General features: G+C 48.2%; 2 protein-coding genes across 4 annotated transcripts in view; one reads left to right on the top strand and one right to left on the bottom strand.

Moving 5' to 3' along the window:
• The window catches only part of LOC149366696 (flap endonuclease GEN homolog 1-like), a 160,248-nt gene that overhangs the window by 63,031 nt on the left and 80,652 nt on the right, over nt 1-16,565 (bottom strand). The gene's annotated exons all lie outside the window — the stretch shown is intronic.
• On the top strand, nt 11,071-12,880 carry LOC149366698 (uncharacterized). Its single transcript, XM_089567402.1, has 2 exons — nt 11,071-11,691; nt 12,848-12,880. The coding sequence occupies exons 1-2, from the start codon at nt 11,071-11,073 to the stop codon at nt 12,878-12,880; spliced, it is 654 nt and encodes a 217-aa protein (XP_089423528.1).

Raw genomic sequence — 16,565 nt, forward strand, 5'->3', positions numbered from 1 at the left:
GGCTGATGTCAGGGCCAAACGCAGGTGAGCCATTCGGACCACAATTTTGTTATTAGTATGTGCATTGAAGTCCCAACTGTACCTGTGTCGCGTGCGTGAGCTACCTCGTAGTGTGTGTTATCGAGTGCGGTTTTTCATGAACGCGTGTGCAAGATTACCAGTGTCACGGCACTGTGACATTTCGTAAGGCGAGAGCAGAAATCTGCTGCATAATAATTTGTTCCTTAGCTGGGGGCCTGTAGAAGTGGCTCTAAATTGGAGAGTTGAGGGGCTTGTGTTTAGAAATAAGCGATGAGTTTTAAAAGTCACAGAGGGCATTGAGGGATATTTTATGTATATGACGACTCTCGTCCTGAGCATGCGCACGTCGCGGGTTGGATCCCAGATGTGGCAGATGGAATTTTTTTCTTCACTCCGCTCTGAAGTAAGTCTATAAACTGTTGGCATGTCTAAAAAATATACTACAGGTTATACAGGGCGATAAAATCACCTGCTGATTCTGCATTGCGCAAAACATTTCGCGTTTGCGTTTTGCATTCCTCCTGAGCTCGTTAGGAGCTCGCAATGCGTGGAAGCGGCAGTTTGCGTTGTGGGGGGATGGACACCTTTCTATGCGAGTGGCATTTGGCAGCTTATGTGTAGATTATGATGAGGGAGGGGCAAAGCGTGATGAAAAATCGTACAAGCGCACTGCGAGCCGTAGCTGCTGCAGATACTTTAGTACCGGTGATAAACTAGTTCTTAGCACTTGAAATTTTTTGCTGAGGAGGTTCAATTTTCTTCATTCATGCACCTAGCACGTGCCTATGATGCTGATTATCTTCTAGTTTCGTGCTAGGAGGCCGGTGCTTTCAAAGAAATATAATTGTGCTCGTGAAATTCACTGCATAACTGTGGCTAGAGAAATGTGCTAGTCAGTGCATGCTTCTGTTTCGTATTCACTGCAAGTAAATTTTTCTTCTCCTACGTCGCTGCAAGAATAAATTGTGAAGTACAATTTAGGGATGTCGAAGAAGCCCAACTTCTCATTTTTTGTTGTCTGTAGTGTTGAAAAAGGGGCCAGAGAGCAAAACTTGTGATGAAAGTGATGGATGTTCAAGTGCCGCAGATGAAAACTGTGCTCTGTGCACTATCCAGTGTACTTCCTTTGACACAGTGAGAACAATGCCAACCATGTTATCAAGAAAAACAAGCAGTGTTTCATTGTTCCAGCAGCTTTGTATCACCCTGTATGGCGTAAGCAGAATATGTTTCTATCGTGCTCAGCAGGCTTTTATCCTAACATATTATCTGCTCTCATTGTTACAGTGGTAGCAAATGACTTTGATGTATGTAAGGACTTTTCAGTCCACTTGCTATGTTTATGCACATATTTTCTTTCCTTTCCCGTTACTGCCCTCACATTTTTGTATGAGAGGTAAGCATATGTCTTTGTGTGTTCCTGAAACACTAAGTCAATGGAAAGTAACTGCAATGGTTGAGCAGTAAAGAACAAGCTAATACCCGCTTTTGAGCACTGACATTTCCTGTCACTTCCTGGAAATAGACTCGCATATGAAATTGGAATGGACTTGTTTGCTTGCAGGCAGCCACCATGATGTGCGGGGGAGTTGTGCAAGGCATCTGAACGTGCTTAGCAGATGTTGCAATAAAATGGTCCTGTTTTTATAAGGAACATGCGCTTGTCTTTTGAAAATGCACATCAATGGAAGCGAATGAAGCTTTCCGCTTCTGCCTCTACCAGTGGAAAAGTGCATGTGTGGACAGTGTGATTTCACTAGCATTGTAGGGAATGCAAAGCATGCCCCTAAAATTATATGTCAATCACACACTGCAAGAAAAAAAAGAATGCACGGATAACATTCTTGAAAGGTATATGGGAGCGTAGCTGGTGATATGCATGCGCACAATGCAGCAAAAACAATGCCAGCATATCTTGCCATTGTTTGCACTGCATGAAATACCAGTACCTTCCCTCAGCGGTATGCAAACCACGGATACCGAAATCGTTAGAAATGCAATTAGTTGTCAGTCTCGGCTACAGGGTATTATGATTCAAAACTAGCTCTCGTAAATGGCGCGGTTTCCGGAAGAGCTGCTCCGCAATAGTACAGCTACATTTGGTGCGAATGTCCCTGCACGAATGCGCGTGTAGTGTTTAGATAGGAGTAGGTGAGTTGCATAAATATGGAAGTCTGCTATGGTGCGCTTGCTGCTCGCACCGCTGGCACTTCCTCTATGTGCACGTGTCAACCTACTCGCGGGTGCTCAAAAGGGGTGGTGTCCCTCATTGTTAGTCATGGCTGGAATTCCGCTCCGGTCAAGAATGGAGAAAATTGTGCTGCGGGCGTGCGGGGCAGCTCGGTGCATGCGAGTGAGAGGGGGAGCTTGCGGAGCGTAGTGTGTGTGTATGTGTGTGTGAGAGAGAGAGCGCGGTCGCCCTCTCCCTTAGTGCGCGCCCCACGTGTCAGGTCGCCAGCAACGCGAGGCTGCTGAAACTTTTTGCGGTCCTCCCCACTGGCTGTATCGTCTCGCGTAATGGAAATACAAGCAGGTGGGAAGGTATTCCCTCCTCTTCCCCTCTCTCTCTACCCTTTGTTTTCCCCCTCACTGTCATCTCGCTTTCCATTTCCTTCCCCCAGCCCCAGCTCAGGTGCTTCTAGACATGATAGCAGATGCCGGGGCTGGCAAGAATCCTTTTACATTCCTTTTCATTTACAATAAAAACCACTTACTACTACTACTCAGGATAGTTCCGTGAACACGAGGGGCCGAGAGCTTCCGGTGAAATTTCTTGGAAACCGGTATGAAGTCCTTTGGCTGCGTGGTCTGTGGATGACATTGGTGAAAACATTTCGTCTAAGAGCTATTTTTCAGCAGATTTCGAAGCCCTCTCACCAACACCATCAAGGACTTCAGGATAATTCAGCAAGGTTATGTGGGAAGCAGGTTTTAGATCGCAAATTGTTTTTTGACCTGGTTTTTGACATAAAATGACGTTAGTGTCGATTCGTATTCAGAAATTAGAAGAAAGACCATAAGTATTTTCAAAATGGTGCTTGTCTACCTGATAAACATTTACGACCAGATTTTCATTAGCGTGGTTACGAAAAAACCTAATTGGAAGGGGCCGGAACTCTACATTTCACCAGATCTGACGAACGCTTCAGCCTCTTGCTCAGGGCGGTTCCTCATGCTTTGCATTGTCTTCGCATTCCGGCCTTGAAATAGCATTTGCCACAGCGCTTGCTTTTGTGTGCATGATCATGAAACGTGAAAAAAAATATGCCATAATTTAATAATTTACACAGACATCTATTTTCCTCAATATTTCATGAAATTCTAAGATATTACGGGAGTAGGCATTGCTCTGGCTGAATGTAACTTCTAAGTCAAAATGTTTGCTTGCACATGAATGAGCACATATAGCGATGGCTCTGCAAATAAAGTGTGCTCGCATGCGCGGTAATCTCTTCAGCTTCGCATATCTGTTTAGAGGCACTTTATTTTATGCTCACATAAAGATTGTGTTTATTATTATTAGCACAAAACGTAACAAAACACCATTGTATTGGCCTCGAATTTCAAGTTGATTCACTTAGGACACACACTTCCCCATTGAGGTAACAGCGTTTTCATTGACAATCTGCTCCACTGAGTGCACGTGATCAATTAGCAATTTTCGCTCCTTCAAGGTGGCAGAAAAAAAAATGTTTTCACTATTTTCTGGGATACACATCTTAGGCTGTACATTTTTCTCACCTGAAAAAGAAAAAAAAACGCGACTGCGCATACAGATTTGCAGGCAGGCCAACACGTGCAAAGAAAACTGGCTTCCTTCAAGACCTAGCCCACAACCCTAGCAGCTACTCAGCAGACCTATTCGGACAATTATGAGGCACCGGCCGGATTTACTGGCGCCTGGAGCGCGCTCCTGCCACCCGGCCTAAGTCATTCAGCGCAAGCGTTTCCCCTCTTCTATCCTGTGAGGGCCGGCGAGGCGTCTCGAATCGGGGTAGAAAGGCGGGGAAGGAGCCCTCGGGACCAACAACACAGGATCAGAACCAAAAGTTGTCAATTTTGCCCACCGGGCCGCAACTTTTTGACGTCACGCTGCTTACAATAGGGAGGGGTTTCACAGTTCTGCGAAGCTGATGTTTTGCGAGGGCGATTGAAATGCGGCCGTTCCAATCCAAGCTTCTTCTGCAGCCAAGGCCAGGCTAGAAAGAGGAGACAGACCTGTGTGCCTCTGCTGCGGGGAGTAGGTAGAAGTTGTCAGGGCGCACCCACCCTGGGCGCAGTGGGGTTTGTAATAAAAATCTTTAGCGCGGCACCCAACCCTTGCTCTCACCGTCGTGGTGAAGCGGTGCGTTGCGCGTTTCTTTCCAGGAACGACGCTTGCTCGGTCAACAACTGCGGGGGGTGGGGGGAATGTGCTGCCAGTAGCCTTTAGGCGCTCGCAGTTACATGCATGGTCCTGACAGTCACCAGACTCAAGCGACAAGACGCGGTCAGGTTCGCCAGCGTAGCCTTGTATAAAGTGCACCGGGGAAGGCGTGTCCACAGATGACTCACCCCTTTCATTTTTGGCTATTGAAGCCAGCACTGCCCGTTACTGCTCTGGAGACCACCTGAACCCACAATTATAAATGCATTTTCGCAGAAAATATTCAAGGGCGTTCAGGCAACTCTGCAAAACGCGTTTCTGAAGAACGGCAGATTGGGCTACTTGGAGTTGATTCATAGGGGTTGAGTGGACTTGATCTATAGTGGTTCAACAGCCCTCCCAGACACTGACAGAGAAAGATGAGACGCACAGAAGGAGCCTCCTTGTACGTCGTCTTTTTCTCTGTGAGTGTCTGGTGTCGCTGTTGAACCACTAACATAAAACGTGCTCCGCCTGGCGGCCGCTAGGAAGGTACGCTAATCGAAAACTTGGCATAATGCAATACAGTAAGCCGTTAGTACAGGTTCGAGTATCCGAACTGCTGACATGATAGTACCAACACAGCAGCTTTTTTTTTCTCTGCGCTATTAGCCTCCCCGGTATGCCTGCTCGTGGATGCAGCTGTGGACATATAACAAGACGAAAATAGCTACACACACACACAAATACGCGAGGCCTTGCGAGCCTTGCGCGAGTGCGTTTGTTGAGTCCATGAGGGGAAAGAAAACAAAGCAGTGTGCAGGGGCGTTATTGTTCATTTCCCCTATCCCCCTAGCTGACAGAGTCCCATTATCTAAAAGCGACCGTCCACCCGGAAATTAGTCGATTTTTGTTTTCGGCAGCAGTGAAGAGAAATGAGGGCTGAGAGCCTACATGTTGCGCCGCCGGGGTGGGGGGTCTGTGTGCGCTGCAGGAAATCCAGAAATCTGAGTTTACCGTAGGAACTTCGTCCAGCGTACTTGTATATACGTGACGATAAAAAGTAACAATTTCTGAAAATGAAGTGGCATCATGTTTGAGTAGTAAATGCTACATTTTGATAGTTCTCAAATGCAATTTAGTGACTTTTCAAAAATGGTTTACCGTGTATGATGATTTTTGAAACCGTACCATTTTCCGTGTTTGAACGTGTTTGTGCGCGTGCGTGGGGGGATTTATACCCATGTCACACGGGCAACTTTAGTGATACTTTCACGAAGTGCACTCCCCATGAACGAATGGCACTTTCATTGCGTTGTCACATGGCAAAAAGAGGTGCTATTTGGAAATCATGATAGTGACGATCGGTGCTGCAGCACATTGTGAAAATTAGTTTGTTTTCGCAAATACTTGGAAAATATTTCATAGCAGATGTAATTTCTTTCGCGTCTGATCGCATGCTGTTATCTAAGAAAGCATCACGAGCTGAGATTAGCAATATCTTTGCTACACGGGCGTTTCAAATACCTTCCAACCGAGTGTCATTCGAGTCGAATGTCACCTTGTGCAGCTGCACGAACTATTCAACGGCATTCGGCTGACATACATTCAAGTCAACGGAGCTCCGCGAAGGCATTCGAGACTACGCGAGTGTACTGATTTCAATGGGGCTACATCCTTTCAAATTTTAGCAGGTATTAGTGTGGAAAGATTCTTGTTGTGCTTAGCTCCACTGTTGTTTCTTTTGGAACAGACATGTTTGTTCAGAAAAATAGCATTTGCGTAGGATCTGGTGTTGCACCGGTGCTATGCAATATATTTTTATCTTCCATTGACCGTGCCTTAGCACCTTCTGCTGACGACGGCTCTGTCCTGCGAATATTTAGATATGTTGACGAGCTAACCGCACCTTGACGCATGCTAGCACTGTATAAGGAATCTTATCCCTGCTTAGACAACTAGGGAAAAGCCTTGCTTTTACACACCATGAAAAATATTGCGGCCAGGTATGGCGTGCCTGTTGTTTTCTCGGCCACGAGACAGCTCAGCGGTTTGTGCACACGTAATGGGCGAAGAAAAAAGCACCAGTGCGAAAAGAGGCATGGTGAATGCTTTGCGGATTGTGCAGTTGGTGTGGTATATGAAATTCGCAGCATGGGAGCACTCAAAATCGCTAGAAAAGGGAACTGGATCTAATTTACCTCTTCACTGCGCAGAGTGGAAATGTGAGCCGGCGCTTGACAGTATCGTGGTTCTTGGCAGGAGTTGCGAATAAGACAGCGCGCGAGGTTCTTTGGGGCTTTTTTTTTTTGAACACGACAGACGAAATAAGTGTTGCTGCAAAATTTGCAGTTGGACTGCAGTTGGACCCTTCAGGCCTCTTACTCAAGCACTTTTTTGAACGTACTATCACGATCAAAAGAAATGCGACCAGAGTGCAGGTCGAGCTGAGTATTCAAAAGAGCAACTTTTGAGAAGGAAAACCGAGACTGCTCTACTCTCTTCCTCGATTTTTTTTTTTTCACATTCCCTCAAAATGCGGACTCACTCAACTCGACTTCTGTCGGGCTCATGTATCCACGGGACGAATGCCCTGTGTTGGCTGACGCTCTGACAACCGGTTCCGACGCGCTTGAGTTGCGCAGTTTCCACAGCTATTCTAAAAGATTTTTTTTTTTTTTTCAGCGAGAGAGCTACCGGGCGCTCCATGTTAGAAGTAGCACAGGGAACGCTGTGAGTAGCTGGAGAGGAGGCGGCCAGAGATGATTATCCTAGGGCGAAGACACGATCTTGCACCCCTGCCTCGCGCTATGGCTCATCGGTTGAGAAGCGCTGTCCTGAAACGCCGCCAAATATTTCGAATCGGCTCCTGGACAATGCAGACCACTGGGAGGCCAGATCTGCGAATTTCCGCTACCTATCGCCGAAATTCACTAATTGTGCAAGGATCGATTCGCCCCAGACCTCAGCGTGAGCACAAAATGTTTTCTTATGCTAGAGCAAACATAACGAAACCTAGCAGCAGAAGCGATTTCAGTTGAAAAGTGACGTGAAAGCAAAAGTCCACTGATTTTGCGGACATCAGCTAGAGGACTACCACGGTGCGTATAGCTCTGACTTCCCGCATTCCCCGGAATGGAGAAAAAATGAGCCTTTTACTATACAAATTTACTACACAAACAGTGCCAGTACAAAAAGATGGCGGGGGGGGGGGGGGAGGGTAGTGCACTATTCACATTCGATCGCTTATTTTCTAGACAGATGCTGCCGCACGCTCACATCTGTGTTCACAAGACAGCAGGGAATCAGAACTGTTGGAACTATCACAATTTCGTGCCGATCACTAACGATATCAGAAAAGCAGGAACGTTGCCTCGTGTGGCAACAAAATGCAGTTCCAATGAATGGATGGAAATGCTATGCTAAGGCCACAGTAGGGAGAAACTCGACGCGATTGTAATGAGTACTTATTAGCTCTTGCCAGCTATGTCCCGCAGTCTCCAGTCGAAGTTTCACAGCCAGTGTTTCCTTCTCGTTTTTCGAACCTTGGTGGTGGTAGTGGTTTATTTGACAATAAAAAGTAAATGAAAAGAATGTTGCCGGCGGCGGCCGTAAGCGCTTTCGGGATCTTTGTTATCATGCATGGATGCGCGGGCGGAAAAAAAAATTCAGCATTACTTGCAACGTATCTCAACGTCACAGACTACCTCTGCCAAGCTATTATCGGGAACGGGTGGGAGATGAAGGGGCTAACACACTGTGATATTGCTTTTTTTTCCTCTCCGCAGCTACTGACCCAACGACTTGAACGCAATATGTTTGTACCATTCTGATATGCCTTATTCTGCCCATTTTCTCTTATTTACTGTTACCATATCAGCTTTCTCTTAGAATTCTACATAACACTGGCAGTGTGTGAGTAAACAATAAAAACACTCGCCATGATTCGAAATCTCGGGTTGATGTTTCACTGCAGGTGTTTTTCCTGGAATTGCGAAATAAACATTTGCATGGCGAACGGGAATCAACAGCACACAAGTCTCACGCGACACCCGCAGCTGCGTAGCGTCACGCGCCTTTGACGGCAGAAAAGGCTTTGACAACACACATGGCAACCGCCCTTTGAAACCAAGAGGTCATCTACTAGTCCGCTGCATCCATTTCGACATCATCCATATTGTATTACGAAGGCCATAGCCCATAGATGTCTTGTGGCCCTACGAAGCTTTATTTTGTAATATTGGTTGCCGTGGCTGCCGCTGCTGGTCATCAAAATCTTGTTCAGGGTCGTGAGAAAAGAATAGCTATAAAACAACGTGTACAACTTTGTAAAAAATGGAAACAAAACATGATTTCTGTAAATGTCAAAGATATAGAGACTTTCCGCATTCGAAATAGTGCCTCCTAAAAAAGAATCGCCAGGCACCATGGCAGGGCCACCAAGGGGTGCGTAGGGGCGAAAGAAGCAGTACGAGTGTGCCAAACACGTTCGAGTGCGGTCGTCATTGTCGGGGCGTTTATCCCCCCTCCGAGACTAACCGCCTCCTTCAGCCTCAACGCGAGGGAGAGGAGGTCAAGGTAACGCAGAGAGGAGGACCAGACCGTCTCGGAGGAGCGCTTTTTCGCTTCCACGGACAAGTGGAGCCGCCCTGGTGGTTGAACTAACGTCTTGTCCAAGATGACCGCCGTGGTACCCCCGCCTTAAGCCGCGAGCAGGAGGAGCCTCGTCACTACATGTGTTTTCGCTCTCTCCCTAAAAGCCCCGGCCTCGGTGCCATACACAACTTGGAAACGCGGCGACGAACGCCCTCCCGCAACAGGGACCCCTCGGGGCAGGTAAGATGCCGCTAAACCTTCCCAGATGAGGCTAGCAAATGGGCGCGCAGCCACCGGGCATCGTCCGTACCGCGCCACGCCGTGTGGCACCGGCCCTGTCAGAGAAGGGATGCCTTCGCTAACCCGCGCCCTCCGCGAGCTAACCCTTTGAAGAAAGCCGCGAGGCGCGAATGCTGCCCCTCCCTCTACCCACAACAGACCTGTGGGTGATCCGCACTCGGCCACGGAGGATGCTTTCTTCCCGCAGGCCACGACCGGGCGGAAACGCGACCTTCAACTGATAGGGGAGACCCCTCGTTTACTTTGGTAAAAAAAAAAAAAAAAAACACGGAAACGAGCTCTTAGCGAAACAGCGAACGCCGTCCAGGCTAACGACCGCGATGCTGTCGCCGCGCCGCTCGTAGAGCGGCTTTTTCAGTCGTTATTACGGCGCCGGTTAAAATGGAAAGAGGCGATTGAATAGCGCCAACCTTACAGATGGCGTGCCATGACACGCTGTCTTTTTTACTTGTCAGAGCCAGAAAATAAGCGACAGCACGGCGCTCTCCTGCGAATGCTGTGTTCACTTCGCTGAAAAGCGATTACGGCGAAACGCAGCAACCAAGGCTGCGCCAGAACAGTACGAGCTGAGCCGTAGTGGAGACACCAGTGGCATTCCTCTAATGCCATTCATGTGGTGGGGGCCCCCCTTCGCTCTTGCCCGCTACTATTGTCCGTCTCCCCTGCCGGAACCGCCGCGAGTAGCTCCTGCCTGGTAGACGGACAAGAGAGAAGGCAGTCAGCTCTGCAGTGCGTTGCGAAGCGTCTTCCCGAGAATGGCACCACAAAATGTCTCGGCGAGTGGAAGAAGTTAACCCTTTCTCGAGGCGCTGCTGGAATAAAACACTGACGTTTCGTACTGGCAGTGACATGTTCCTCTTGTCCACCTTGGTCAACACATAGGAGGTGTTGCCTCGGTCAACGACCAGTCTTTCGGCAATACCGCAGTTCATTAGAAAAGCTTCCCTGGGCGGCGCGACCCCGCGTGCGCTGTATGCAGCCTTACCTCCGCTTCTCGAAAGCTTCCATTCTTCTTACCCTTCCTACTGCAAGACGCCCACAGCTGGTGGCTTTTCCCCACCGTTGGTACTTGCTAGAACCGAAAATGGGTTTTGAGCCCCAACTAGCTTTTGTTTGCTTTTTGTTAGCGTTTGTGCTATCCTACCATCCTTGTACATTCCCTCCTCGATGGTCTACACACAAATCACTTCCTGCTGTGCATGCAAGAGCACCATGGCCATTTTCGCACTTCCGCATAAGATTTTAGCTAGGCTGGCAGCGTTGTGGTCGCCAAAGCTGAACGTGCATGTTCTCACTAACGGCGAAAGCCACAAGCCGGAAATGCAGAGGTTCGTGAACCTCGGTTCTCGAACCGAATGGTGGTGACCGGTGGTTGGTACTAGGAATTATTCTGGGGAGGGGATACTGTTCCCGGCGTATGCTGGTGATGTCGGCCATTTAGTGGCATCACTGTTGGGGACCAGGGGAGGGGGGTGAATACCCGCGTGCCACGCACCTGCGGCACGGCGAGCGCACCTAGCGATTCCCTAGGTTCTCTAGAGACAGGCCGAGGGAGGCGCGGTGACGCCACGTCTGTTTGAGAACAAGGGCAACACCAAAAAACGTCACGGAGAAGCGCATTCCATCGACCAATCAGCGTCTCCGGCCTACCTACCCCCAAACGCTTCTGAACTGATATCAGGAGGTCGCGTTCGTCTTGCCACGCCAAGTCCGGAGGAAGAGCGTTCGTCGTTCGTGCTTTGCACACCTGTCAAATTCCATTTTATCTCAACTTTTTGTCAGCTGTGACGCCGTCCGTTCATGTGAAAATGCCCGGTCGGAAGCATCAAAGTGGTGCGTCTAAACGAAAGGCGAAGTTAGAAAGAGAAGATCGTGAAAAGAGGCTGCCAAAGATGACAAAGTATCTTCTGAATGCAGCTTCTGCGGAGCATTATGACTGCTCTACCCAGAGCCCGTACCAATACCCCGATAGTACCGACAGTGCTTCTGTGAAGGACTTGCCAGCTCCATCACTACGGTTTCCTGGCAACAAGCCAGATTTCCCTCATCTTGGTAGTCTGGATCCTGGGAAAACGGTCCCAACCTCGTTCGTCCATATATCTGAGCAACCGAGGCTAACCGAGGTCTGTCCTGTTCCTGAGTTAGCAACGTCGTTGCTACTCGGCCCGGCCCCTGCCACGGAGCTCCAGGTGTCCTTCCCGCCAGGCCCGATTTCTGCTTCTGCTCATCAACAGGCGCCAAACATCCCCGATGAGCCTCCTTCTACTGACGAACGCCAGCAAACAACACTGCAAGAACCGACTCACTTGTTTCCTACTAGTGCGGCTTCGAGTCATCGTGTTCCCACCCACAAAGTCTGCCTCAAGAGGACTGGTCAGACGGCTTCTCGCTGCGACAACAAAGAAGTACAGACCTCCCCGCAGCAGGAGGTAGGTTGTGAGGTTCTCCAAAGTGATCCTGCTAAGTGGCCGTACGTCATTACTGATAGCTTTCGGAGTGTATGCCTTGAGAAAGGACCAGTGTATTTTCAAAATCGCGCAGAAACTTTTCCGTCTTCCGAAAGACAATACACAACTCAGAAGCGTAATATATCACCTCATCGTTTCGTGCGAAAGGCTATAAATGGGGCAGCGTACGAGCGACACTGGTTGATGTATTCAGAGTCCAAAGGTTCCGTTTACTGCTTCATGTGCAAACTATTTTCAATTCGAAGCAACCAGAGTACTTTCACCACTCATGGCTTTTCTGATTGGAAAAAAGCAGCAGAAAAGGTTTGCGCTCATGAAAATAGCGTCGAGCACCGGAACTGTGTGACAGCATGGCTCGCCCGGTCTAACTCGAACAGCACAATTGACAAGGAGCTGGTTAAGCATCTTGTCACTGAGACCGCTTACTGAACAGAGGTGTTGAAGCGCGTAGTCGTTGTAGTTAAGCTTCTAGCTGAGCGCAGCCTAGCGTTTAGGGGAAGTGATGAAGTTTTTGGTTCACCGAGAAATGGCAATTACATGGGAGTACTTGAAGTCATTGCCAAGTTTGATCCCTTTCTAGAGGAGCACATCAAACGCTATGGGAACAAGGGAAAAGGTCACCCATCGTACCTGTCAAAAACCATTTGTGACGAATTTATCGAGCACATGGCAAAGGCTGTCAAAGATCGTCTCGTTGACGAAGTGAAACGCGCAAAATACTTCTCTTTAATTGTTGATTCCACTCCAGACCTTACACACGCTGATCAACTGTCAGTTGTTTTACGATACTACTTAAATGGGCAAGTGTACGAACGGTTTCTTGGATTTGTTCCAACTGAATCGTATACCGGCTTCCATCTTTTCGACACCGTGATGACCCTCTTGACAGCCAATGACATCTCAATTGGTGATTGTAGGGGCCAAGCATACGACAACGCGAGTAATATGTCAGGAAAGTACAAAGGACTGCTAGCTCAAATAAAACACCTGAACGAATTGGCAGTCTACGTCCCATGTGCTGGTCATTCACTAAATTTAGTTGGCGCGTGTAGTGTTGACAGTTGCCTTGAGGCTGTCAAATTTTTTGCTCTAACTCAGAGACTGTATGTGTTCTTAGCTGCCTCACCTAAGTGATGGAAGCATCTTTTGAACAGCATGGGTGAAAGTGGTGACTGTGAGCAGCTTGTTTTGAAAAGTCTCTCTCAGACCAGGTGGTCAATGCACGCTGAATCACGTAAGGCCATTTTGAAAAATTTCAAAGCAGTCTTGTGCTGCCTTGAAGCGATCTCAAAGAATGAAGAAGAAAACGGTGACACTCGGAACGAAGCGCACTCTCTCTTCAAGAAGATGACAAAACTAGAGACTGCATTCATGGCAATTTCCTGGAGTGAAATCTTGGAGCGCTTTGACAAAACGAGCGTAGCAGTTCAGAAACCAGGATTAGACATTTCTACTGCTGTAGAACTGCGGGGCTCTCTAGAAGGCTTTGTTAATTCGTTGCGACCTCTCTTTGATACCTTCGAGGAGAGAGCACGCACGCTAAGTACAAATAAATGTTATCAGGATGAGGGCAAACGCATCATTTTGAGTAAGCACCCGGACGGAAAAAGCGATAGTGTGCTACGAGGTAGAGAAAAATTTATCGTGGAGACCTTCAATGTCGTGCTGGATAGCCTAGGCTCTGCTTTGCGCGTGCGAAAGGCTGCCTACGCTGAGCTCTGCGAAAGGTTCGGATTCATAAAATTGCTGACAGAGGTTGGAAGCGAGGCCTAGCTCTCTGGCACAGCAGGCTGAGAGGTTGGTGAAAACCGACGAAAATGATTTGGAACCAGCATTTCCCGCTGACATCGGTCAGTTTGCGAACTTTCTGCACAACTCTGTGTGCAAAGACACGAGTTCCCTGGGAATAATGAAGTTGCTGCAAGAAAGAAAGCCTACTGATGTGTTTCCGAACCTTTCCATTGCTTTGAGAATATACTTAAGCATACCTATGACAAACTGTGAGACCGAGAGATCGTTTTCTAAGTTGTCGCTGATAAAAAGTCGCCTTCGTTCGAGCCTCCTTGACAATGAGTTGAACTCGCTTGCTATCGTGTCCATGTAAAGTGATCTTCTCCGCGATCTATCTTTCGAACAGACTATATCTGATTTCGCCAAAGCGAAGGCGCGAAAAATGCCATCTTAAAATGAACTGTTTGCGGAGTACATGAAAAGTTCCAACGACTTTGTTGCATGTATCATCTCCCACCCTCCATGTTAACAATGAAACTCTGAGCAGTGTAATTCAAAAGATGTAAATCTTCGTTGTCCGTCTCTTGTTTGTTCTTGTGATATTCAGCCTTCTTGTAATGAGCTGTATTGTTGTTGTTTTTGATAGTGCCACATTTATTTGGTGTCATCTTTGCTTGTCTTTCCTTCAACGAAAGTATTTTAAAATATGCTTTGTAATTAGAGTTGGTAATTTTCATATGTATTCTACTGAACTTTTTATGGTGTTTGTATTGCCTTAAGTATTGTATATATCTGTTGTATATTTATTGTGTAACGTGTATAACGATTACTGCAGTCTGATACTTGAATTTTAATAAAGAAGGTTTGGGTACAATCAAGCGTCTCCTCACACGATTAGATTTAGTGATCCAAACAAATCCTAGCTTTTTCAGAAAACAGAATGCAGATTAAGTGAATTCGCTCAGTGAACAGATGTGCTGGTGTTTACAACAGCACGCGTCTCCTAAATTTTGTCGCACTCTTTTATAGTAATAACACCGGGATTTTTTCTTTAGCTTTACCAAACTGAAAAACAAATCGGGATGTGCTAGCTTCTTTGAGGTCCCACAGTTTCACTTCGTGCTCCGGCGGCCACTAGGAAAGCGAAACACTCGTTTATGGGTTTATGTTTAGATTTATGGGCTTTAATGTCCCAAATCACCTCCGGCTATACAGGACGCGGATAATTTCGACCACCTCGGGTTCTTTAAAGTGCACTGATGTCGCATATTACACGGGCCTCTAACATTCCGCCTCCAGCGAAATGCGACCGGCGTGGCCGGGACAATTTATTTTGTTCGTTCTTTTTTCTAAGTATTGGTTTCGTAGAATGAAGGTGTGAATGAAAGAGAGAAATAGGTGCCGTAGTGTAGAGCTCAGAAATAATTTCGACCACCTGGGGATCTTTAACGCGCTCTACATCGCACAACACACGGGCGCCTTTTTGCATTTTGCCTCCATCAAAACACGGTCGCCGTATGGCTGGGTTTGAATCCGGGTACTCGGCTCAGCAGCCGAGCACCTAACCACTGAGCCGGGACTTTAATTCTCCTTTTCAAATTTTCCCCACGAGGGCAGTAGTAAAAGTTCATCGTGTGATCAAATTAATTCTAATAACTTTTAATATTACCCTCTCGGGCACTAATTAACGAGTGTCTCTATTTCCTAGTCGCTGCCAGAGCACCCATCTCAGCTTTAGGAAGCTAGCTCAGCCTGCTTTTCCTTGATGCGCTAGCATTAAAACAGTGCTGCGAAGGAAAACCCGTCTGTCGGCTTGTGTACGGCGTCACTGCAAGAGGAGAGGAGGCGGCGCGCTGCACTGCAGCCCCGCAAGTTGTCGGTCGGCCCACGTGGCTCTTCCGTGGCGTTCGGCGCTCGGCCATATACGCACACGTGTCGGGCGTTCTAAAAGTCGCCTGGTGTTTTTTGCGCTGTAGACCTAATGCTAGTGTGTTACTTCTGCATGAATCCCATTGATCGCCTTCGCTCTTTTTACTTGTTGGAATTAAAATGAAACATGGCATATATTATAGTCGTGTAGCGGGGAGCAGGAAAGAGGGGGAGTTGAGTTTGCGGGCCGCCGGGCAGCGGGCCATCTCCGTATCCCCCCGGGCGCCGCCGACTTGATCCTTATCTTAAGATGTTTTAAGCGGCATAGCTCTTAAGCAGACAGAGGAAACGCTGGGGTCAAAGGGCTGCCGCCCCAAAAGGTAAAAGCAGCAATGGCAGCGAGGGGTGCCGGAAGGGGATCCGTTCCGCGGACAGTGCGTACGAGTCGCGTACTCCGGCTATTGTCGGGGTTAAGTTCAATGACCCTTCGACCGCGGCGTCGAACAGTGCGAAAGAAAACTTCAGGGACACTTGAGGGGGAAGCTTGCGTGGGAGGCAGCTGAGTGTAATTACGAAGGTCGTGAGGCCGGATGGAAGTGGTCATTCGGGTAACGAGTTGTGATTACTCTGCCTCTGGCCGGAGGGCTCAGATGCCATCCTGTAGTGTTTGGAGCCACAGCTGATGGAAGTGGTGCTTGCGTGCTTTTGTGGTGTTGTCAAAGTGTTTTCACTGTGTGTGGAAAAGCGCAAAAGCGCTATCGGCTTCTTCAAAGGCTTGCGGCCCTCGCGAGCAAACAAGCTCGTGGGTACCGGCGGGTCTCTGATTGGTTGTAAGAAGCCCATCTCTCATTGGTCACTAAGTTTGTCCCCAGAATGCTGGGGAAACTTATTTAAGGAGGCGTTTTGGCGCCAAAGAAAGACTTGGGCAGGGACTCTTGGTGGAGAGTCGGAATCGCGAGACGGACAGGGTCTAGCTTTGCGCTGGCCACGTTCCGGAGGACGAGGAGCCGCTACGCGTAGCGCGAGTTCAGTCGGCCAGGCAGGACAGGGTTTCGTAGGGGCGAGCTCTGGCCTGGCGCTCCCGATCGTCCTGAATGCTAGCGACCACCCTGGTCGATGTGTATATGTGTAAATAGTTGTAAATAAACCCAGCTTGTACATTTCCGCAAAGAAGTTCGTCTACGTCTCATCTCCCTCCTGCAACATGTCGCGCCCAAACGGACCCCCATCTCCAC

This window comes from Amblyomma mixtum, chromosome 1 (assembly GCF_055824585.1).
Source record: "Amblyomma mixtum isolate Tamu chromosome 1, ASM5582458v1, whole genome shotgun sequence".
NCBI lineage: Eukaryota > Metazoa > Arthropoda > Arachnida > Ixodida > Ixodidae > Amblyomma > Amblyomma mixtum.